General features: G+C 36.4%; 1 protein-coding gene across 2 annotated transcripts in view; it reads left to right on the top strand.

Moving 5' to 3' along the window:
* Positions 1-26639, top strand: part of SYTL5 (synaptotagmin like 5) — a 194529-nt gene that overhangs the window by 67922 nt on the left and 99968 nt on the right. For both annotated transcript variants that reach the window (XM_064364420.1, XM_021673268.2), the window contains exon 2: positions 23936-24411. In XM_064364420.1, the coding sequence (XP_064220490.1) occupies positions 24293-24411 (119 nt within the window). In that variant the 5' untranslated portion in view covers positions 23936-24292. The remainder of the gene's footprint in view (positions 1-23935; positions 24412-26639) is intronic.

Genomic DNA, 26639 nt, shown 5'->3' with positions numbered 1-26639 from the left:
TGAGATGACAACCCGTTGTAGTTTTGATTTGTATTTCTCTGATGATCACTGATGTTTAGCACCTTTTCATATGCCTGTTTGTCATTTGTATGTCTTCTTTTGAGAAATGTCTATTGAGATATTCTACCAGTTTTTAAATCAGATCATTAGATTTTTTTCCTGTAGAGGTATTTGAACTCCTTATATAGTCTGGTTATTAATCCCCTGTCAGATCAATAGTTTGCAAATATTTTCTCCCACTCTGTAGGTTGCTCTTCACTTTGTTGATTGTTTTCTTTGCTATGCAGGAGCTTTTTAACTTGGTGTGTTCCTGTTTGTCCCTGTTTGCTTTGGTTGCCTGTGCTTGTGGGGTATTATTCAAGAAATCTTTGCCCAGTCAAATGTCCTAGAGAGTTTCCCCAATGTTTTCTTTTGGTAGTTTCACAGTTTGAGATCTTAGATTTAAATAGTACAATCGCATGAAGAACAGTTTGGAGGTTCCTCAAAAAACTCAAAATAGAGCTACCATACGATCCAGCAATCCCACTCCTAAGTATATACTCAAAAGAAAGGAAATCAGTATATTCAAGAGATATCTGCACTCCCGTGTTTATTGCAGCACTATTAACAATAGACAAGATTTGGAAGCAACATAAATGTCCATCAACAGATGAATGGATTAAAAAAAAATGTGGTACATATACATAATGGAGTGCTACAAAGCTATAAAGAAGAACGAGATTCTGTCATTTTCAACAACACGGATGAACTGAAGGTCATTGTGTTAAATAAGCCAGACACAGAAAAAAAAATCCTGCATGTTCTCACTTACTTGTGGGAACTGAGAATTAAAACAATTAAACTCATGGAGATAGAGTAGAAAGATGGTTACCAGAGGCTGTGAAGGGTAGTGAGATGCTGGGGGGAAGTAGGGAAGATTAACGGGTATAAAAATAGAAAGAATGAATAAGACATAGTATTTCTTAGTACAACAGGGTGACTATAGTAAAAAGAATAATTTAATTGTGCATTTTTAAATAATGAAGAAAGTACAATTATATTGTTTGTAACACAAAGGATAATTGCTTGAGGCTATGGATACCCCATTCACCCTGATGTGATCTTTATACATTGCAAGCCTGTATGAAAATATCTCTGTAACCCATAAATATATATGCCTATTATTTTTCCATAAAAATTACAAATAAAAAATTCTAAAACTCAGCCCTTAAAAGATCTATAGGGGAGACAGAATTTGTAGGTTGATCTCCCCAAAATCATCAGGCTTGGGAAGGACCTTAGACTTTCTGCATATCTACATTAGCAAAACCAAACCAATCCTATAGAAATGCCAAATATTAATAGAACAAAAATCAATACTCTTCAGAGGGAGATAGCAGAACTCAGAGTCTTTACACCGTATGATCCCCATTGTCCAATATACAATAAAAAAACAACATGCAAAAAAACAAGAAAATATTACCTATTGTTTTAAAAAGAAATCAGTAGAAACAGACCCCAAAGTGCCCAGTTGTTAAGCTTAATAGAAAAAAGACTAAATCAATTATTATATGTTCAAAGAACAAACAAAATATGTTCTAAGAATGAAAGGAAAATATGATCTTTATGAATGTGCATAGTGAATTTCAGCAGAGAAAGGAAAACTATAAAAATAACCACATGGAAATTTTAGAACTTAAAAAATTAAAGTAACTGAAATTAATAACATACTAGATGGGCTCACATTAGTTTGGAGATGGCTAGAGTCAAGTGAACTTGAAGACAGATAAAAAGTAATCATCCAATCTGAAAAAACAAAACAAAACATACAGCTCTAAAGCTTTTTAAGATGTTGTATTGACTTACCTCGCATGATTTTTTTTAACATAAGAAAGTATGTTATGTTAATGTCGACTACAGATAAACATTATTCTGTGTTATATACTTAGTTATAATTAATGTAAAATTTAAGCTAGACTCATGTTTTTGATTCTCCAGGACCCCACCTTTGGGGTCCCCCGCTGCAGCTAAAAGGGACCTGGCAATGGTAACATAAATGGATAATCATCTTGGGGGAAGTAATCTTAACAAAAATTTCACTTTCTTCAACTCAAGATTCAGTATAGTACAAGAACTGAGAAAACCTCACTCATTGTATAATGTCCAGCTGAGTAATCACATACTGTTACATATTTGTCTTCTAAAAGTCATACATACACAGTACAGTGCTATGATTAGATACCTGGACTATGGTGATGAAGTGTCCGGATTTAGCTTTTGACTCTAGCACTTACTAACTGGGTGACTGTGGGCAGACTACTTAGTCTGTTCATTTGTAATATGGGGATAATAATAGTACAGACCTAATAAATTTGGAGAATTATTGGAGATGATATATGTAAAGCCCTTCCAACAGCACCTAGCACATATGTGTTCATTACTATCATTACATTTTTTCCCAGGTTTTTTGAGAATAGAGTTTTTCAGGGATAGAAGAATATTAAAAGAGTTAATCATCTTTTAAACACTGGTGTAAGAAGTATCTCATGTCAAAAATCTTTTTAAATGTGCTTTAGATGAAACCTGTTACCTTTCCCCTGTGATAACAGAGACATTCATTTTTGAAAGCTCAACTTTAAAGATACTGCCTTCTTCTTGGAATAGCTGTCTACTACAGATAAACATTACTCTGTGCTACTGGGTGTGTTCAATGTGTAAATAGATTGTGGGAATATGAAAGGCTGGTTTTTCAAGTTCCTGCTCCAAGCACTTCACAAGGGTCAAATAGTCCAACATTCTATAGTTGGTGCGTCTAAGAGAAAAATAAGCCTACAAAAACATTTAACCTTCAGATTAAGGTAAGACTAATGTGTTTAGGGATCTCCAGTGTGATACCCGATTTCCTGATTTCTGTATTTTGTGTGTGTGTTGTGGGGGTAATAGTGAGACTTTCTGGTCAGGAAGAAAACAGCTCCTTCTACTATTTGATATTGGATTTTACAATAAAAAATAAAGGGAGAAATATGTACAGAAGGGACATTTTGGCCATTGGTCGCTATGAATTTAATGGATTGAGGAGGGCAATATAAGTATCTTTTTGTTATTAACACTTGATTTGATCTATGAAGTGAAGCATTGCACTAGGTTCTACTGAAGAGTGAGTGTCTCCAGGAACGAATATGCATTCTAGTGACATTAAAAAATCAAATTAACAGCAGAAATGTTGCATCGTTTTGTTATAAATGTCTCACACCTGTCTATATAAACCTCTCACATCTCCATATAACATAGATGGGCCTCTTGCTCTGAATTTCTTTCATTTATTTATTTCCGATGTTTCATTTGGAATTATTGAATTGTTTTTATATTCAGTTCCATTTTTCACATGGACAGATGTTCATTATGGATATAAATTCAGTAAAAGGATTGCTAAAGTCTGAAAACCCTGGAATAATTTCAACATGAATATGATATTGTAACAGCCTACAGAAATGACATATTAACTGTGAATATGAATATACTCTGAAAATATGCATCAGGGTTTTAAAATTTTCTCTTTAATATAGATTGTTTTAATTACCAATGCTATCTTCCTCATTTAAATGAAAAATGTATTTTTACAACTATTAATAAATAAATATCTGACAAAATATGAGAAAATGTCTTACTGGTCTTTTAGTTGTTGAATTATGTTTTTTCTATGTGGTTATGATTTCCTGAAATTGTTTGCTATTTTAAGTTTGGGGATTAGCTATGTTATCCTTCTATTTATTCAGATTTGTTAAAGTCTTCTAATAGGTTTAGTGAATAAAATTATTGGATTTTTATTGAAACTACTTCCTTATAATTATTTAGTATGTTAAGGGAAGGAAAAGGAAATGCAGCTTTAATATGTAAAATGAGCAGTTCATTTTACTTAAGCTGTATTATATGATGATATATCTTATGACTATTTTGCCAGCCTACGTAAGCACTTAGCCAATCATCTTTAATACATTCTACTTAGAGTCTACTTGTAAATATGTTTTGCACATTCATATCTTACTTATCTGTGTTTTCTCATCCTCTTTCTCTCTCACTCCTCTATATACATTCACACATTTTTCATGATTTCACAGAACTTCTTTCCAACCTAGTTCCATTCCTGGTTATCTCTTTCTGTGGGGAGTATCATTATTTCATTTGACCTCTGTTTCTCTACATCCTCCATCATGCCTAGCCCATGGACTTTTGATTTTACTGAAGACAGCAAAAGAGCAGATGGTGCTTCCATTACTTGCACAGTTAGCAACTGCAGTGGCTACATTAAGTTCTGGAAGATCATCTAAAATAGGAAGGAGCTCTTGGAGGAACAAAATATAACAAATATGTAGTGTACTAAGATAGAAAATTCACTTGATCTGGTCTCTCCTTTTAACAAAAACATTTCTCTAAGAAGTGATTGGTAAAACATGCCCTACTGCCTCACTTTCTCTTTTAAAATCTTTCTTTCAAATTCCCCTGTGACATAAAATCAATCTTGATCACTTTATTAACACTGTACTTCCAAGGGTCACCTGTAGTACTGCTAAGAAATCCAAGTGAATTCATTTATTTATTCATTCATTCATCCATTCAATAAATATTCATTTAATGACAGCTACGCATCAGACATTGATGAGCACTGAAGTTACAGTAGGGAACATTTAAGTAAGCCTTTATGTATCTCCAGTCTAGTTAGGAAGGGTGTTAATTTACCCGAATAATTCATTACAATTGTGATAAGGGCTATAAGGAATATTTTTCCAAATTCTCATTTTATTCATTCACTTGGCTCTATGTGACACACCTAATCAATTCCTACTTCTTAAATTTTCTCTTTCCTTGTTGTCCATGACTCCATACTATTTATTCAACTACTTTTCTATACTTTCCCTCTTGCCTATTTCTTCTTTTCTCTTCCTTAAGTTTGATTTTCCCTCAAAGGTTTAGCATTTATTTAGCCTATAACCTATTACGTTTTTTCTTTCTCTGTAACTTTTTTTTTTTTTTTTTTTTTTTTTTTTAGACAGAGTCTCTGTTGCCAGGCTGGAATACAGTGGCTCGATCTTGGCTCACTGCAACCTCCACCTCCCAGGTTCAAGTGATTCCCCTGCCTCAGCCTCTCGTGTAGCTGGGACTACAGGTGCCTGCCACCATGCCCGGCTAATTTTTGTATTTTAGTAGAGACAGGGTTTCACCATGTTGGCCAGGATGGTCTGGGTCTCTTCACCTCGTGACCTGCCCACATCAGCCTCCCAAAGTGCTGGGATTGCATGCGTGAGCCACCACGCCCAGCCCTCTGTAACGCCTTATCAACCCTTAGTTTTAAATATCCCCTCTAAGAGGACACCTCCAAGACATCCATTTACACATCTTATCTTTCCATCTGCTAAACATTTTCCCACTTGTATGTCCAAGGGTCACACGACATTCATCATGATTGTAGCCAAACTCACAGCCTTTATGTCAAACCACTTCCACTTTCACTTCATCTGTTTCTGCGAATGGCATTAATGATCTCCTGGTTCTCACATTTGAAACCTTGGAGTCAATTTTTGCTTCTAACTTTTCCTTTGTTCTCAATATCTGAACCACTACCAAATCCATTCATTTCTTTAATTATACTGTATCTAGCAGCCATCCTCTCTCATCTCCCTTTTCTGTTATTTTTTCTTTTATTCTCTATTTTCTCATCCTTTTTTCCCTCAGTCTAACAGCTACCTATAATTCAAGGTATTGGTCAGGCCCCATCTCCATCAGGAAGTCCACACTTCATAGATATCTTCTTTTTCTAAGCCCCAGAATCATGGGGGTAGTGAAAAGAACATAGCCAAAGAGCCAGGTAAAGTTCTGATTCTACCATTCACTGCCTCCTGTGCATTCTCTGTGACCCAGTTTCCTCAGACTCATCCTCTCTCATACACCGGTCACAAGAACAAATATGGTCATGGAGATGAAATCATTTTGAACTATGAAGCACTATATAGATATTAAAGTAAGAATTGTTGCTGGAAGAATAACTCAGGAGCAGAGGCCAAAGCCCCAGGTATTAACTATTGAAATAATATTGTGCAGGGGTTGAGAATGTTGACTCTGCAGTCAGATGACCTGAGTTTGATAAGTAGCTCTGCTACTTATCAGCTGTATGAAATTGGGAAAACTTAGCTGGCTTTCCTGTTCCTGAGTTTTCTCATTGTAAATTGGGATAACAATAGCTTCTACTGATATGAGTGTTGTAGGATTAGACGGGTTAGTAGAGGTCAAATACTTAAAATAGTGCTTAGCATATAGTAAGTGCTCTGCAAATGTGGAAGAGGTGGTGGGGGCCGGTGAGGCTGAGCGTGGTTACGAGGTGAGAGCCAGGTACTAAAACTGAGCCACCAGATGAGGATTAGGTGCAGCAAGGATGCAAGCACAGAGCTACAGACTGGACACCTGTACTGAGATGAATACCTCATGATCCAGATTTTTAAAAAAATGATCTTGCCATCTGGGGCAGAACTGAGCAAATGATGGAGGCATGAACATTCTCAGTGACCATTCCGGGCACAAAAATGGGGATAACAGTCTTTCAGACACATTTTATTTTTGTTAAAGAAGAATAAATGTTAGCTTGCCCTTTTGTGTTGTGAAATATGTCAGTATATCATGGAATCAAAATGTCAGTATCCAAATAAATGTCCAAATGTTGAGAAAGCTGACTCAACTGTCCTCTCTATTCTAGAAATCCCTCTCTTTAACAAGCATACGCTTATAGCATTTCAGAGGACAAGGGGCCTTATTAATACCATTCCTCACAATGTATAGGATTATTGCCCAGAGTATGTATTTTTACTTGGAGATTAGTTTGTTTGATTGTTTCATGTTAGAAAGAAAAATAATAATAATACTTAGAATATTCTAAGAGTTGTTCTAAGTACCTTAAATTTTTAAACTCATTTAATCTTCACAAGAACCTCATGAGATAAATATCATCATCATCATCAACATCATCACCACCACCATTTACATAAGAATAAACTTAGAATCATAGAGGTTAATTGGTAATTGGACCAGGTTTCAAATTCAAGCAGCCCAGCACCGGAGCCAATTTTCTCAACCACCGAGTGCTATCATCTCAGCAAACTCTGTGTTCTAGAATCTGGTTAAGAGGGCATGCTCTAGAGCCGTAGACTGCTGTTACATGTTGCATCTCCAGTTTTTTTGAGAAGTGGTAATAAATCTTTGATAGTTTTTCATAATCGATAAACATTACTTACATAAGATTTACGCTAAGTAATCCAATGTCCAGTAATGCTGTGCTAGGAGAGTCTGATTTTTCTCATCCATTATTCTGTATTTGAGCATCAAACACCTCAAATACTGATGCTCTCTATTACCTAGAGAGTGTATTATACTGCTTTGACCTGTACTTAACTGATGTTGTTACCCATGTACTTAACTGCTGCCACTACCCATGGGGATATTTTCTGGGATATGTGTGAGTTTCCATCTTTGTCTTTGCTAACTATTTCAAAAGTTCAGGTTCAGTTTTTGAAGTTGCTGGGTTTGTTTTCTATTTCCTATTTTAACTACTTCTTGTTCATTTAAATGTTCTCTCACCGTAGTTTAGTGGAGTTTGGTTTTTTTAACTTTTCTCTATGCATTATCAGCTACAAAAATAACTTAATACGCTTTTACTTCATTTTCTTCTTCACTGAATAAGAATATTAAAATCAAATTTACCTTCACCGAACACTTAATAACTTTTTTCATTTCCAAGAAGGCACAGTGCCATTTGTAACTCTTGTTGAAGTTTGATTTAGCAGTTTCCAATTTTTGTAACAGTTGACTTATCCAGGCTAATTGATTTAATCTTTCTAACAGAATGCCAGGAAACACTCTGTTCCTACAATAAGAACATGTCTGATTCATTTAAACGAATAAGAATACATCTGGTTTATGTAAATAGGCTTCAGTAGCATTTTCATTTTGGTGTTGTGCAGTCAAAAAATATTTCCAACAGAGTATCAGGACTTGGAGGGAAACCAAGAAAATAAATACAAGAAAACTCTAAGATACACATCATTCTAAAGCAAGTAAAATCCTCAAGACCAAATAATATAACTTAAACAACCATTTAGCATTGACAGTGTTTACTAAGAATGGAAGTGGTAGACTTTAGCAGAAAATTTAGTTGAGATGGGGTGGGAGGTGGGGGTGTGCAATAGAGAAATCAAACTTGGAAAGTAACCATCAGATAATGATGTTCTACTCCAAATATAAACTTTAAATCCAAATATACTTTTATCTGGATTATAAAAATGAAAGTTCAGCAACAGCCCACTTCGTAAACACAGAACAAGAGTGATAATATCAAACATATTTACTTAATACAAGTAGCAGAGTATAGGCAAATCCATTAATATATCCCCCTAAGAGCTATTTATGTACAACAATAGCCCTCAGTCCCTGGTGTGAAGTTACATTAAAATCAGTATATGATTAAAATTTTTGAAATTGATTTCATTGTCAAGTGACATTATGTCAAAGATCAGTTTTCAAACAAAGCAGTAAAAGCCTATTGCACAATAGGCATGTTTATCAACTTTCAACAGATAATGGTATATCCAAAGATGTCTGTGGCCACAAACACATAATTTTTAAGTTGCATATTTTGACTAGAACTAAACATGTACTAAAAAACCATCTTGTGATGAAGAATAACTCCCACTAAGAGAGACCAGCACAGGGAGAATACTATTGATCTTAACTACAAGGAAGTCCAGGCAGTAATATGCAAAAAAGTAGACTGGGATGTTCTGTTTGCATTAGCAATGTTCAAGAAGGAAGAATTTAACTTGCTTTGAACTACTCACAGCTGCCATCTAATTACTTTTGTTGACTGTTAAGAGTTTGAGCTCCAAACACAGAAAGGTTATTTCTAACTCAGTTATACACAACAACCAAAGAGCTATTGATTTTCTTTCAAGTGAATTCCCATCTAACTCTTATTGTTCTTGTGAATAATAGTCATATGTCTGGCTTTATACTTAAGCACAATAGGATATAACTAAATATTGGCTCAACTCAGACCTACAGAGTAGATTCCTGAACAATGAGAATAACATCTAGTGATAATCTTTCACTGCTTATACTGGGAAAAATATTGAACCTGGGTCAGCAAACATGAAATAAAGGCTCAGTACTGTCCTAATAATAATGGCAAAGGCTCACACTTTCTGAGGATTTACCATGACTCAAGAACTATTCAAGTGTTTTGTATGTAACCAAGGCATACAGAGGTTCAGTCATGTTTCTCAGAAATTTTAGAACCAAGATTTAAACCAAAGTTCCTGCTCTGTACCGGAGTCGCTTTGGTCAGCTTAAGTAGCTTCCAAAGGCATCTTCCTGGGATACTTTTTCGTGATGCACCAATTTTTACCTCTCTCCTTGATTCTCCGGCTCACCCAATCTATGCTGGTATCTGTGAAGCTGTCACTGATCTCACCCCGTCTCCAGCATCTCACTAGTTGGTTTCCTCTCCATGATGTTTTCTTAAGGGAACCCTGCATTCTTTGGGCCCCTCATCATTACTCGAGGCCCCTATTTCTACTGGTCCCCTCAGTCCTTCTAGTCCCTCAGTCACCACAAATTCCTCCTCTCCTAGCTTAGCTCCACCTATTCCTGCTCATAGGAGCCAGGTAGCAGCAGGCCCTCCCTAATCTCACTTCCCTCTCTATCCTCTCCACACTCTGACCACTGCTACAGCTTTTATTTCTTTCTATAGTCAGGGTAATCTGCTCTGATGTCATATTCTACATCCTGCCTACACTGTAATATAATAAAACTCTTTCAGTATGTACAAATGTGTACCCTCCAAAGCAGGAGTGCTGGGCATTGGTATAAGACTGACCAATACAAAATTACACACACACACACACATCTATTTGTTAAGTTGTATATTATGTTATATATAATATTGTTCCATGTGTACATATATGTTATATATATATGTATATTTAATTCTACAGTATAGTATCGTGGTCAAGAACACAGTCAATAGAGTCAGATCACTTAGTTAGAATCCAGCTTCACCAATTACAAGCTGTGTGACACTGGACAAGTTATTTAACCTCTCTCTGCCTTGGTTTCCTATTTGTAGTACGGGAATAATGAAAGTTTCTAAATCAAAGGATTGATGTTGTAAACCAAAAGGTATCTGAGACAGGTCTCAATCAATTTACAAAGTTTATTTTGCCAAAGTTAAGGATGTGCCTGTGACGCCGCCTCAGGAGGTTCTGATGACATGTGCCCAAGGTGATTGGGGTACAGCTTGGTTTTATACATTTTAGGGAGGCATGAGACATCAATCACTATAGATAAGATGAACATTGGTTCAGTCCAGAAAGGTGGGACAACTCTAAGCAGGGATGGGGTTTCTAGTTCATAGGTAGATAAGAGACAAATGGTTGCATTCTTTTGAGATTTTGGTAAGTACAATTTACAGGAATTAGTCACTTATGTCTTAGTCTGGCTTAGTGAAAAAATAGGGCAAAGGAAGCAATCAGATATGCATTTGTCTCTTGTGACAGAGAAATGGCTTTGAGTTCTCCCTGTCCTTTGTCCACAAGAAATTTCCCTGTAAGAAAATTGCAAGGGAAGTATGTAGCTTTTTTATTTTGTAGGTATCTTATTTAGGAATAGAATGGGAGGCAGGTTTGCCCAATGCAGTTCCCTGCTTGACTTTTCCCTTCGATTTAGTGATTTTGGGGTCCAGAGATTTATTTTCCTTTCACAATGTAAAGAGATTGAACTGTTCATATATATAAACCAAGAATTCATAACAGGGCCTGAAATTTGTATATAAGTGCTGAGTGTTCACTATCATTATACCATGAGCCATAAGGAAAAAGCATTAAAGAAGGTATAATAATAGAGCAGGAAATATACACTTAAGTGGAAAATACAGTACAATATGGATAACAGGACATGTGTGAATAATTATCACTTGAATAATGTGAAACGTATAATTATTTTTTGGCTTTGCATTTGATATCTGAGGAATCCCACCATTTCACATGAAAAAGTGCATGTGGCAAAGAATCTTCCAGGAATTTTGCATTAGAAGTTCCTTTTGATCCTCCTCAAAACCCCATGAAGTTAGTACTATTATTGTCTCCACGCTGCACAAAAAGAAACTGAGGTTCAGAGAGGTTAAGTAACTTAGTTTCTGTAACATAGTAAGTGGCAAAGCTGAGATTTGAACTCAGAGCTTCCTGACCCCAAAACCTGGCTCTGCAGTTCTCCACTTGATGTATCCATTGGAACCCCACAGGAAGTTAAAAAAAAAATCCAATGAACACAAACTCAGAGATTCTATTTTTTTGAAAAGCAGCTTTTATGAGATATAATGTACATATGATACAATTCACCCATTTGAAACGTACAATTCAATGGAGGTTTTTTTAGTCTATTCACAGTGCATTTAACCATCACTGCAATCAAATTTCAGAACACTTTTGTCTTGGCGGGCGTGTCAACAGAATCCTTGGGGTCTTAACCTCAAAGCCACAGACCTTGTAGGAGTCTTGAATGAACTTCAAATGATTTGTGAACTTTTTCTAGGATGCACAGCTTCCACTATCTTCTCTAAAGTGGTAAAAATGTAAGCCAAAAATGTATTAAGGAACTCTAGACAAGCACAGCCTTGAATTTTAAGGTACAAATCACTGAGGGACCTTGTTAAAATTTAGATTCAAATTCAATAGGTCTGGAATGGGCTAGACCTACTATTATTAATTTTAATGATAGGAATATTCACTTTAAGTTAAATATTGTATGTCCTAAAATTCCATTCTTCTCTTTAGTAGATCTAGGATACAAAATAACTGTACTCAATTATTATTGTTATATTTTTAATGTCATAAGTAAAATATTTGCGGACATTTATTTTCTTGATTGATGCATAATTATTCACAAAATAGCTGTGGTTTCGGCTCTTGACCCAAAAAGTCTAAAATATTTACTAATTGTTCCTTAATATAAAAAGTTTGCCAACCTCTAATATAGACCATGAGGGAAAGTTACCTTTCAGGAGCAGAAATGTTGTTCATCTTACTCTCCACAGCTCCTTGCTACATGTGGCAGACATGACATTATCAATCAGACTGATAGGAATCCTGACCAAGTATGAGGGGCAGAAAGCTGGTTATATTTATGTATAACTCCTCCTCTAGAAGAGAGATCTGGGCAGATGAGGGTCAACTTCAGGTTTAGTTTAAAAATACATCTCCCTAGAACTTCAAGCTACTCTCTTGGGTAATAGCATGGGTGGGTGTCCACAAAAGACCTTCATGCCTTTTCAGTTAGTTCATGTCTCTATGATCTTGGAAGCAAGATTCCCTAAGAGTAATCTGCAATCCATATAAAGAGCTTGGTTAATTGGGATTGGATGGTGGTTCACCAAACTTACAGGTATCTTCTTACACTCGCCTTCAAGCTACTTACATTTAAGTCTTTGTTCACAGCACTGAACAAGAGCTGTCTGACCATGCATTTCATGTGTACAAAGGCATTTCTGCTTATTTTCCAACACTAACTCATTTTGAATCCTGTGAAAATAATCTACACTATGTTAATGCCTGAATATGCATGACTTCAAAATTCTCCAGGCTTCAGGTGGTCTCCTGCACCACAAGCCTGGTGGTGCTCTCTATTGTAGAGCATCCTCTCAGACATCCATCTTGAACTATTTTTTCCTTATGTCTTAGTCTATGACAACTTTAGATCTCCTAACTAATGGTTGATTTTTCAGCCAATTTATTTTTTTCATACGAGAGGTTGCCCATTCTCAAAACCCACCTCCTTCTTCCAACCAATCCCCATTGCTACAAGGCCCGCAACTGTGATCAGCCTTCAGCATGCTCCAGGGGAACAAGTACAAAGTCTAACCTGGATGGAATTAGATTAAACACCAAAATAATTCCAGGATGTACTAATTTATATTATTAGAAACCTAAAATGTTTGGCCAAGGAAGATGTAATATAACACTGGATTAGGCTGAATGTATTGATATGGTGCATTTTTCAGAGATTCTGGATTTAGTGTGATACTTATTGCAGCTGGAGGTGTTAACAGTTTACTTGATTGGTTAGTTGAAATCTGAACTTGGCAATGGCCTACATCATTGACTCTGTGTGATATACTTGACTCCCAGTTCATTAGACTTAACTGCTCCCTCTATTCTATTAATCGTCCCTCTTCAGTCTCTTTCATTATCTCATTGATTCCTCTTGTTCCCAGATCAAACCGAGAATCAGGCTGTTTATTCTCATGGCCCAATAACGAGATTCAGATAAGCTGGGAAATAAGGAAGTTTATTTCTGTAACCAAGCACAAGAAGAAGGCCTGAAAAATATCTCCAGACCAACACAAAGTTATAAAGTTTTTTGACTTTGTAATTTTGAGTTGATCTGGAGATATTTTTGACAAAGAGTTTACATACCTTCTATGCTATACGTCTACATGTAAGTGGGCATTCATCTAAAGACATAAGTGATTAACTTCTTTTAATCTATAACTAAGATCTGAGTCCTGAAGACTTTCCTCTGGAACCTCAGTAAATATACTTAATCTAAATGGGTCCAGGTGCCAGGGGTGATTACCCTTATCTTGTCTCCTGCTAAGTCATGGAGGTTTGGGGAGTTCCTTCAGACACCCAGTAAACTTATTTGTGGAGTCTGGGGAGTTTCTTCAGACCCCCAATAAAGCTTGTTTTATCCTAAATGGATCCTTTTAAGAATTCCTGTTATCTTGCCATGCTTCAAGGCCCAGGAAAGGCCTGGGCAAAACCCTTGGTAGGCTTTTGTTACCTTCCAGCCTTTAAATAAGGGCACTGGCTCTATCAGTTTTTAATATTTAATGTCACCATTCAGTCAGTGCTGAAACAGTTGTTATGGAGGCCTGTGTTAGTGAGACCTGGCCTACCATATTCTGTCCATTCTTTAAATATTGTTGCTCCTCACGATTCTATCGTTGCCCCTTTTGCCTCTCTTCCTGGCAATCTCACTTGCTTGCAGGGCATTAGCCACCATCTACCATCTAGGCACCAATGATTCCTAATTAAATACCTCTAGTGTACATATCTGATGAACTCTAAACAGGTTATTGGAAGTTTCCTATTCTAAATGCCTTTCTGGACAGGTCTTTGTTGTTGCATCATAAGTACCTTTGTTGTTGCATTATAAGTACCTGGACCTCAACATATCTAAATTGCAATTAATTATTTTTTTTTCTCTTTCAATGTATTTTGTCTTGTACTCTCCATAGCTGTGAACATTATTATCATCAACATCTAGGCTTTGCCCCAGTGTTACTGAATCAGGTTCTCTGGAGATAGACCCCCCAGAAATCTATTTTTAACGATCCACTTAGTCATTGTTATGCACACTAAAATTTAAGAAACTTTGCAGTTCACCATGCTGGAAACCTGAGTCGCTCTCTTCTCTCTTCCATACTACCCACATCTAGGAGGTCACTGGATCTTACTGAGATTATTCTAAAAAAATCTCAAAAGTGACTCTTATTTCCCTTCCCACTACCACAGTTTTAGTTCCTATTCTCTCCATGGCACTCCTGCAAAAGCCTCCTCATTCTGTCTACCTGATCTTTCCCCTTTCTTTCATCCAATCACTGAGTGCTGGTCTTTCAAAAAACAAATCTAAAATTCAAATATGATTGTGCTGTTCCTTGGCTTTAAAACATTCAACAGCTTAATGGCATGAGAACAGTTTTCAGGCTTCTTAAGGTCGTGGAATTCTTTCTTCAAATAAAATCCTACCAGGAAATCCAACTTATAGAACTGATGAAAACAGAGCTGCTCTGTTTGAAGCAGGGGTCGGCGCCACAGGCTTGGCCACTCAGCCTCTTTTGCTGTGTTTCCTAAGAAAACATTCCTGAAGATACAGTTCGAAAAACACTGGATGAAGTCCATATTCTTTATTTGGATACCAAATTCCTCCCACTCTGACATCCCCCTTTCTCTTAGCTTTCCGATATTAACCCAGACCCCAGACCTGGAGTTAGTCACTATTTCTGCTGGACTAATAGCGTGTTCATATGACTTTTCACATTTGCTGTCTTTACAACCTAGAATTACCACTCTTTTTTCCTAATTGTTTTTTCCTTTATGTTCTCAAAGCCAAAATTGGGATTTTATGTTTATGTTGTCAAATGTTTTATTTTGCATTTAATTCATTAATTTATTCCTTTGGCAAATATTTTCGAATACCTACTATGGTACCAAGAGCTGTGAGGTGTTGGGAATACAGCGCTGATCAAGACAAAACGAAATATCCTACAGAGCTTAGACATTAGCAGGGAAAACCAAAATCAGCATGACGTGTGCTTGGCATAGTCCTTAACATTGCTCACAAAATATTTCTGATTTCCTCCTCTTGTGGGCAGATGATAGGACAGCATTTCCTGGCCCCCTTGTAATTGGGTAGGGCTAAGTGACCACCACTTCTGTTTAAGGAGTTGTAAGTAGAAATAATGTTTTTCACTTCCAGGCCAGGGCATTTAATTCCTTGTATGAGGCCTTTCAGAACTTCTCTTCCCTCTGGTGTGGCAACTGACAATATTCAAAATGGTAGCTACCTAAACAGACTGACTTTTTGAGGGATTTATAGCATGACCAAGAAATATGAAATAAACCTGTGCTGTAACAAGCTGTTGCAATTTACGAGTTATTTGTGTCACAACATAATCTAGCACAGTATTGCTCAAAATATCTGTGGTGAAAGATCAGGTTGTTTGTTACTTTTATTTTCAACATGGATAGACTAATATTTTTGTAAAATACAATTTAAACAAATTAACAGACAAAAGAGACATGAAAATATATAAACATTCAAGTATAAATTGTCATTCGATTCAACAGATTTAAAATTACTCTGTCAAATTGCTCTAAAAATTTCTAAATGCTTATTCTCAATTTCTATACTTATATAATTGCAAAGCAGTAAGTTTACAGACCTGCACTGGTCTGCAACCCACACTTTGAATACCACTGTATTAGCCTATCCCAACTGATACAGTGTTACTGTAAGAGAAGTATGAAAATGTATTGGATAGATACTATGAGTTTCCAATTGTTGCTGTAACAAATCACCACAAATGTATTGTCTTAAAACAAGAAAAATGTATTACCTTACAGTTCTGAAGGTTAAAAGTCCAAAATGAGTGTTGAAAGACTAAAATCATGGTATTAGCAGAGTTTCCTTTCTTCTGGAGCCTGCAGGAAAATCTGTTTCCTTGTCTTTTCCAGCTTCTAGAGGCCATCTGCATTCCTTGGCTTGTGGCTGTTCCTCCAACTCCAAAGCCCATCACCTCAGCCTCTGCTTGTGTTATCACACCTCCTTTTCTGCCCTTAACTCTACTACCTCCCTCTTGTAAGGACCATTGTGATTACATTTAGCTAACTCATGTAACCCAGGCTAATCTCTTCATCTCAAGATCTTTCGTGTAATCACATCTGCAAAGTTTTGCCATATAAGGTAACATATTCACAGGTTCTGGAGATAAGGACATGGACATCTCTGGGAGCCATTATGCAGTTTATCATAGGTAGCTAAGCTACACTAGGAGTCAGCCATTTAAGCAGATCCCTGTGGACACTTAGGAATTAGGAGATGGAGAAAGGAGGGAAGAATTTCAGGCAGAGTCTTACAAATAGGAAGATCTGAAGGTAAGGAAGATTATGGCTTTTTTAGAGGAATGAAATTCTGAGTGTGGTTAGAGAATAGATACGTGAGAGAGAGGTAGGCAAGGGCCAAATCACGAAGGGTTTTGTAAACCATATTAAGCAACTTGAACTCTTAAAGAGCAAAGGGAAGACATCAAAGGGTATTCAATATAAGAGCAACAATTATCAAATTTGTATTTTGGAATTGCATATAGAAGAGCCAGAATGGAGACACAAAACTATGATGCTGATGAACCACAGTGGTGTCACCTAATTCACAGCATATTTGAAAACAAAATCTACTATTTCCCACAAAAGCCAGCACATTCTCCAACTTTTCTATTGCTGGCAATGTCACCTGTATTCTTCTAGGATTCAATTCTTAACATTATTTTTGGCCTCTTTCTTTGGCTTCTTACTCTAATCAGTCACCACACCTTATTGGTTTTTGAAATTTTTTAAAGACATAAAAATAAAATATGGTTTATATGAATACATCCAAAATAGTAAACAATATGGAAGTAAGTCTCTTTTCAGCCCTTCTCTGACCCCTAACAATCCAACTCTGATCTTCATATGCAACCTGATTCATGATCAGTATGTATTATTTTGTACCTTTTATTATGCATTTACATTTATTATATACATGCATATATATTGCATTATTTTAAATGCAATTGAGTTGAAAATCATAATTATCTTATTTATTTTCAGCTAACAATATAACTTAGATATTTTCCATGTCAATATACTTTTAAATGCCTCATTTTTAAATCGAACATTGATATCACTGTAACTTTAGACTATTGCAAAATTTGAACTATTGATAATTACACTATAATGTAAATGTATCTTATAATTTCTTTTCCAAATCTTTCTCTTTTGAAATTTTTATTAAGGCTTTCTCCTGGCCAGCATTTTAAAAGATAGAAGTAGTCTTTTCTAAAAATATCAAAATACACAATGCCAAGAAAATAACCAATGATCTTAAATATTAGATTTGTGCAAAAGTAATTGCAGTTTTTACCATTAAAAGTAATGGCAAAAACTGCAGTTACTTTTGCACCAACCTAATATCTTTTTCCAAACTGAGAGTTTTGTGAAAATTCACAGTGTACATTACAGTATTATAGACTCTGAGAAGTTCTATAGAAAAAAATTTTAATTTGATTTAACTCTACATATCCAAATTTTTGTTGAACTATGTCACTCGATATAGTTTGGCTGTGTCCCCACCCAAATCTCATCTTGAACTGTAGCTCCCATAATCCCCACGTGTTGTGGGAGTGACCTTGTGGGAGGTTATTGAATCATGGGGACAGGCTTTCCCAGGCTGTTCTCGTGATAGTGAATAAGTCTCATGAGATCTAATGGTTTTATAAAGGGCAGTTCCCCTGCACTTGCTCTTTTGCCTGCCACTATGAAAGACGTGCCTTTGCTCCTTTTTTGCCTTCCACCATGATTGTGAGGCCTCCCCAGCCATGTGGAAATGTGAGTCCATTAAACTTTCTCTTTATAAATTACCCAGTCTCAGGTATTTCTTCATAGCAGTATGAAAATGGACAGCACTGTTAACAATTCCATAGAATATCTAATAACATCTTATGGGATACAGTTTCTCCATGAAGGCACTGTGTGGCCTCAAATGTAGTAGTTACAAGCAGGGTCCCTGAAACCAAACTGTTCTGAATTACTTACTAACCAGTTTACCTTTGGCAAGTTACTTAACGTCTCTGTGCCTCAGTTTTCTCACCTATAAAAAATAGGAATGATAGCAATTTGTTTCATTAGGAAGTCATAAAGATTAGTTGAATAAGTGTTAGTGGTCATTATTTGGAGCATTCTGAAGATACTGCTCTTGAAGTATTGGTCTGAAGCTGATGGTACTGTTAACCTTTCTGTTGTTGTTTGGGGAATCAATATCACTATGAAATTTTAAAAAAAAAATCTTTACTATGGCACACCCATGTGATGTACCACACAGAATTGCTCATGTGACAAGTAACTGCTCTGTTGCAAAGAAATGCCTGCAATTCCATAGCATCTGTCCTTGATGCATTCAGTTTGGGGTTCATTGTAAAATTACTACTTTTTTCTCTATCCACAGTGTGGCAGTTCTCACCTTTTGACAGTCATGTAGACTACTGTGCTTGTGGTAATCCAATCACAGCTGTCCTGCAGGATGACTGCTCCTCTATTTGAAAGGCACCCTCAAGGGAATTTTGCATATATGATTTAGCTTGTATTCTAAGCATCCTAAACATCTTTGGAAGTGTGCTGAAAAATCATCTGATTCGTGTTGTCACATGGTGACAGGCAAACAGGAAATTTTATTTCCATTAATTTCATCCTAAGAGCACTCTCAAAAGCATTCTATTTTTAAAGCTACATTTCAAGTACACAGTGATAAGATATATTCAGATAAACGCTTTCCTTTGATTCAAATATCAGCCCCTATTATTTTTTATTGTGTGTTACTCAAAAAAGATGGTTTTTAAACTTATGTTCATTTGTGATGCTATGAGAATTTTTTATTATCACATCTTTTTTGATAATCAGAAGTTAATGACTTGTCCAAAGTTATCTATGTTGAAAGGCAACAGCATGACATACAAAGCATCTTGTCATATTTTTAAATAGCGTAGCGCAGTTCAACAAGGTTACTGGCCACAGAGGGAAAAATCTACATCTATATTTAAAGAGAGAGATCTGTTTAAGTTAGGAATTGAAGAGTAAAAGAAAAATGAATTTCACCCTCCTAATCTGACTCATGTTTACTAGCCACATTTAATTAAAAGAATGAGGATCAATTACTCATTTTTTTCTACTTGATTAAAATGTGTAGTGGGTAAGGGATTCTCCAGGTGGGGCTATGAACTAGCTGAAAAGAGACGTGAAATGGTAATATATCCTCAGGTGAAGTCATCGCAGCCCAGATGCTGGTCTTCAGTACAAAGGGTCAGAAATGTGATTTGGTTAGCACACAGCAAACAGAACTTGGGTTCAAACTAAGCCAAATATGGAGAACTCCATAGACAGGACCAGAACATTCACTCCTGAAGGGAGAGCTCTATAGGAAGCCAACTTATAATCAAAAATGTCTGGGAGGAAGTGAGATTGAGCAAGGGGAATTAGCTGTATGATTTCAGTGATTCATGGCATGAAAATTTCCCAGAATGAGGCTCCATCACCTAGCATGGAACATGCGCTAAAGGGAACAAAAAATTATTTTCATTTCCATTCCCTTTCCCTAGTTGGAGTCTGAATGAGCACTGTCATCACCTAGCCCCTTAGATCTTCCTTGTCTATGCCTTGGATCACTGTCTGTTTTTCTTCACCCTGTATTTATCTGGAAGGATTGTGTTATCATTAACTGCATTCCATCTTACTAAATTTATAATAATAGTCTAGTGCTGCCTTCTGGAGAAAACATGCTGATTTTCTTGATAGGGTTTTGCCTACTTCTGATCTCCTTAGCCACCTGTTACTGGAAAGGGTCCTGATCCAAACCCCAAGAGAGGGTTCTTGGATCTCACACAAGAAAGAATTGGGGGTAAGTACATAGAGTAAAGTGAAAGCAAGTTTATTAAGAAAATAAAGGAATAAAAGAATGTCTACTCCATATGCAGAGCAGCCCCGAGGGCTGTTGGTTGCCCATTTTTATGCTTATTTCTTGATTATATGCTTAACAAGGGGTGGATTATTCATGCCTCCCCTTTTTAGACCACACAGGTTAACTTCCCAACGTTGCCCTGGCATCTGTAAACCGTCATGGTGCTGGTGGGAGTGAAGCAGTAAGGATGACCAGAGGTCACTCCTGTCACCATCTTAGTTTTGGTGGGTTTTGACTAGCTTCTTTACTGCAACCTGTTTTATCGACAAGGTCTTTATGACCTATATCTTGCGCCAACCTCCTCTCTCATCCTGTGACTTAGAATAAGTCTGGGAATGCAGCCCAGAACAGGGGTAATGATATTCCTCCCTAAATATTAGGGTCTCTTGTATTCAAGGTAGAGAGGAGCTCAGTCTGAAAATGTCAGCACAGTAAGGTCCATTTATAACTCTTGAGTTCTGATAAAAGGTGATATCTGGAAGATTAGTAACTGTTCAGTTTAAGAACATTTTCAGTAAACTTATTTTGCATTAGTACACAAAGAGTACAACAGTAATATATTCCACAACAGTAAAGCAAAATAAGCAAAATTATCTCAAGTAAACTAAATTGGAAGGCTTTCCGTGAACTGGGCAACTGTTGGAAACAATCTGTTATGGAGTCACTAGCCAATTCCAATATTTGCCCAGAATTAGAATATTGACCCATATTTTTACATTACACATCCCTTTTGTCTCTTTTGAGCTGCAGTCTGATATCACTAATTGGTTCACAGGAATAAACAGGATTAGTCTAAATTGCAGGAAAAAAACTCAAAAAGACAACTGATGAGACTAGAATTTAATAAAAGGTGTACCATACTTCTTGAAACATAATTTTTCTCTCTCCAGTTTTCCATTTGTATTAAAGACAAATCATGGTAAGAACGATTTTCTTGCAAAATAAGCTTTAGGCTTATACTTGGCTTGATTATTTGTATAAAATGCAGAAGTAATAATTATTTTTCACATAGGCTTTTTAAATTGGCTTTGATGGAACTCTGTTTCATAAGGAATCTCAAATATGATCTTTTTAAAGCCGAGTCCAGCCATAGGTTTATATTCGGAATTACCTGTGAGTTGAGTAAATTCTTCCCTTTTTTTTTTTTTTTTTTGAGATGGAGTTTCACTTTTGTCACCCAGGCTAGAGTGTAATGGCACTATCTTGGCTCGCTGCAACCTCTGCCTCCCAGGTTCAAGCAATTCTCCTGCCTCAGCCTCCTGAGTAGCTGGAATTACCGGTGCCTGCCACTACGCCCATCTAATTTTTTGTATTTTTAGTAGAGATAGGGTTTCACTATGTAGGCCAGGCTGGTTTCGAACTCCTGACCTCGTGATCTGCCCACCTCAGCCTCCCAAAGTGCTGGGATTACAGGCGTGAGCCACTGTGCCCAGCCAATTCTTGAGGTTCCAAGATAACCTGCAGCTCCTGGACCTATTAGAAAGTGACAGTCTTTACTTACCACAGGTCAGAAGCCCTGCACAGAGACTGTGTAGACAAGGTATGAGACTAGTTTTCCCACGGGGCTTTTATTGGCTCTATAAGGCAAGTTTTATTCCTTAAAGGAAAACACACCATTCCAGTCAAAGCCTTGGTAAAATAACAGATTTTTCCAATTGTGTCCTGTTGCAAAAGAAAACAGATTCTCGTTGCACTTATGCAAATAACTATGTTGCCATAAGTTAAAATACTCACAAATAAGTTCCAATTCTGGAGAAGTCAGGTAGAGAGAAATAAATATGCTTCAAATTTTGTTCCCAAAAGTATACTTTACTCAATTGTTAAAAGCTGTAAATAGTTCAAAAGAAAAGTTTACTTGATGCTGAAAAACAAAACAAAGGATGAGCAACGTTTTAGGCAACAGGTCAAAAGGATCACTTTCATCTTCTATTAGTTCAATCCATGCAGTTAACTTCTGTACTGCTTGATATTTATGAACACTTCAGCTTTCCATGAGAGTCCTGGAAGTTTTTTTCTTTATTCTAATGTCATATCCCCAATGTTATGAGAAACCTGCATTCAAGAATGCAGGTTGTTAGAGTCCTTTAGCTGATTATAAACCACCTTTTAAAGAGGATTAAAATAAGACAACATAGGTGATGGGGATGGAGGCAGCAAACCACATTGCCATGTATGTACCTATGCAACAATCCTGCATGTTCTTTACATGTACCCCAGAACCTACAATGCAATTATATATATATATATATAAGATTAAAAATAATAAAAAAAAATAAGATAACAATTGTCAGTGGATGACAAAATGTCTTAGGGCAGCCACAGTCAAAAAGCATGATTGACAAAGAAATTTCCTTACCTCTGTGGCAATGTTGACAATGTTTCCTGTGTGATTTTTATACCAAATAATCCAAATGTCATTTTTATATTCATGTAATATTAATGTTAAACCCTATCCTTCATATAGAGATATCTACCCAATTTTAATGTTTGACCGGGTAGATTGTGGTTCATAGATCTGGGGGGAAGCTAAGGGACAGTATCATGGGATGATGCCCAATCACAGAAATCAAGTGAATTACCCAAGGAGTCATCATTCTTAAGATGCTTTAGAGAGAGAATCCAGGTAACAAACCACGAAAGAATGTGCTCCAGAGTTAGGATCAGAGCCAGGGTCTGGTGATTTCCTTATTTGCATATATTTATACTATGAATGTATGTGTTTATAAATCATATTTTTACAAGTTATATACTTTATATATATATATATGCTATCATTTTTCATGAATTCTTCCATAACATAATTTTTTTTTAGAAGCAGGATCTCAGTCTATTGCCCAGGCTATAGGGCAGTGGCACAATCCCAAAGCTCACTACAGTCCTGAACTCAAGTGATCCTCCTGTCTTAGCCTTCCAAGTACCTGGGACTACAGGTGTGTGCCACCATGCCAAGCTAATTTTTAAATTTTTTGTAGAGACATGGATCTCACTATGTTGCCCAGGCTGGTCTTGAATTCCGGCCTCAAGAGATCCTCCCACCTTGGCCTCCCAAAATGTTGGGATTACAGACATGAGCCACCACACCCAGCCTGTAGCTTGATTTTTTAATTCAGCAATGTTTGTGAGATCTATTTAGGTTGATGCAAGTAGCAGAGGTTCATATTTGCTTCAACAGCAGTGCCTTTTGTGTTGTGGGCCTAGTTTTGGGGAGGAAGGAAGAAAGAAGGAGGGAGCCATCTAAAGGTTCTGACCTGTTACGGACAGTGCAGATTGTGCACTTAGTGTTCCAAAGTGGTGACCCAATTCGCCCATCAGTCAGCTGCAAGAGTGGTGATGTGATGCAGCTGGTAGAGGAAGCTAATTATAGTGGAGAAAACTGAATTTGCATAGAGAACCAGGAATCACCTAAATGTAAATAACATTTCCTGGTTAAAAAAAGCACTAAATAAGGATTTAATAAATGCATGTTTACTGTTTTAAAAAATAGTTTTTTGAGTTAGGTACAACAAAATTGCAAAATTTGGGCAGTTTTACAAGTACTGTAGGAAAAATAGCCTGATTAACTTTTTCTCTCCTCTTGTTTTCTCCACTGTCTTAGTGTTTTCTGCATTCTGTCCCAGAGGATCTGATTCTGTTCTGAAGAATTGAAGTTGAGCATCGCATCATTAGTTAAATTCAGCTGCTGCCTGACTATACACTACAGCAAAGGCTTTGGATATATTTTTCAGTTAAAACAATGATGACTTTCTTGGAGTGTGATCCCATGGAGGCTGTTCTATGTATATCCTGAAAGAATACCTAACTACCAACAGCAATTCTGCAGAGACCTTGTAAAAACAATTTTACACCAAACAACTGAGTGATTCTGAGTTGATTGGGGGAATCTTAGTTGTAGATATCAATTCGCATTCTTGAAGATTCAACTATTGCTACTGAGAGCTGCTGCTGAAATACCATGTCTAAGAACTCAGAGTTCATCAATCTGTCATTTTTATTAGATCATGAGAAGGAAATGATCCTGGGAGTCCTAAAGAGAGATGAATATTTGAAAAAAGTGGAGGACAAGAGAATAAGGTAGTATTCTTTTTATTTTTTCAGACCTCGACTGCTTTCTGTTTGTTTGAAGCAATTTAGATCAGAAATGGGGCAAGTGCAATCACACTGGAGACAGAAGTCAGTTAGGAACTTCATGGGTTCTCAGCAGTAGCCCAAATATCAGAAAACTTCTTTGGTGTTTCACCATTTAGCCAGACATGAGGATGAAATTTAGCTAATAATATGGTGTTGATGAGAGCACTTAATTTGCTAATAAAGTCATAATTTTTAATGAAGAGGAAGGACTACCCAAGTTTGAGTACCAGCTCTGGAAAATATTAGTCATGTGACTTTGAGCAAGCTACTCAACCTCTCTGTGCCTTGGTTTCCTCATTGGTAAAACATAGATAATAATAGTACCCACCTCATAGACCTGTTGTAAAGATTAAGGAAGTTTACACATGTGTAACGCCTGTTACCTAAGTGTTCAATAAATGTTAGCTATTATTTATTTGTAATGCCTTTGTCAGATCAATCTTACCAGGTATTTGCCTCCAGCACAGCTGGGAGAAGAAAGGGACCTAGAGAGTAAAATATTCCCATTATACCCCAGAAACCACTTGAATTTTTTAAAATAAGTTTCTTTTGAAGAAAGTTGAATGATATGGGCACAGTTGAGTTTCATATCCACTGTAGGCAGAGCTCATATTTTAGCTGGTTTCCTGTGTATGATTTCACCTAATATTTCATCCAGCATCAATTCTGATTGGTTGCATCACCTGCTGTAATTGGTCACATCATTGTTCTGATCATTTGCAACATCCACTGTGATTGGCTGCTGCCTGTAATGTCTTTGTTTTTTAATATATTTGCTTATTACACCTCACCCCAGAAAAAAGGAGCAGAAATAGAGTTCCCTCCTCAGTCACTGCCAACTATGCAATGTGTAGTTTTTGTGTCTTGTATGGCTTCACAAGCTACAATCAGAAGCTTATATTTATTTTACCTGAGGAGAAAATGTGTCAGATTATTATCTTCACATATTGCAAAAATCTTTAATGTGCCTAAAGCCACTAGCTTCTTTAGAAATGGAAATACATTTAAATATTCTTGATTGGTATTTATTTCATAGTTAAGAGCCCAGAAGATTCATTTCTCCTTTTCCAAGATATTCAACTAATCTTGAAGAAACAAAGGTTTTGATAAAAATTAGTGTACTTTTTCTAGAATTTTTGTAGAATTCAGGTGGCAATAAAACATAGCTAATGATTTTAAAGAAATCATGAATAATATTTTTGACATTACTAGTCAAGTCATTAAAAGTAACTAAATTGTGTAATGCATTGCAAAAAATTATATTGTTTACAAGGGGTGACATATTAACTAGGAATTGATGACATTCTAAGGGGAATTAAAAATCACTTTCTATAGGAAGAAACAATTTAAGAACCAGATCCCCAGAAACACTGAAGTACAATGAATAGGACTTCATTCAGAATATTTGTTTCTGTCATTATCAAGAACTTGTATTAATTATTATACCCTATATTTCTTTTTCTCATTCAATTTTTCTTCCCTGGTCTTTCCTTATTCCCTATAAGTAAATTCAGCTAAATTGTGTAATATACAATACAGTATCAAGAATAAAGTCATTGGTTTCCTGGCTCTTCAAAGTTTTTTGAGAGTAGCATAAAAAAGGCTGTTTATAAATCCAAGAGATACTTCTATAGAAAGCAGATTTTCTAAAGCTATGTCTTGTCTCTTTGTTCGATCTGCACTAACTGCATTCGATGAGTTGTCTCATTTTGTTCTGAGCTCCTGTAATATGACTCAGGCTCCACCACTCTCAACAGCTTGGTGTATTGAGAAGTCATCCCAAAGTGGGTGGCATGATGCTGAGGGTGTATGCTGTTGAATCACACAGCCAGAGTTGAAATCTTAGTTTTGCCATGAAATATTTGTGTCACTTTAGACAAGATGCTTCCATAGACAAATCTAGTTTCCTCATTTTACAACAGAAATATTAGTGACCTCATAAGATTGTTCTAAGGATTAAATAAGCTGATATTATAAACAGCTTAGACCAATGCCAGCATACAGTAAGCACTCAAAAATTGTTGATTATAATTATTAGCCCTATAGTTGGTTTGTGTTGCCCTTGATTTACTAGTTGCAATGAACACTATCAGTGCTCTATTCAGATCCCCTGGAGTCCCTCTTATCTCCTAGTTTTCATGCACTTTACTTCTAAGGACTTGAAATACAAA

The sequence above is a fragment of the Aotus nancymaae genome, unplaced genomic scaffold (genome assembly GCF_030222135.1).
Source record: "Aotus nancymaae isolate 86718 unplaced genomic scaffold, 86718_ANA_hifiasm-v0.15.2.pri h1tg000058l, whole genome shotgun sequence".
NCBI classification, from domain to species: domain Eukaryota; kingdom Metazoa; phylum Chordata; class Mammalia; order Primates; family Aotidae; genus Aotus; species Aotus nancymaae.
This window is presented reverse-complemented; position numbering and strand designations above follow the sequence as displayed.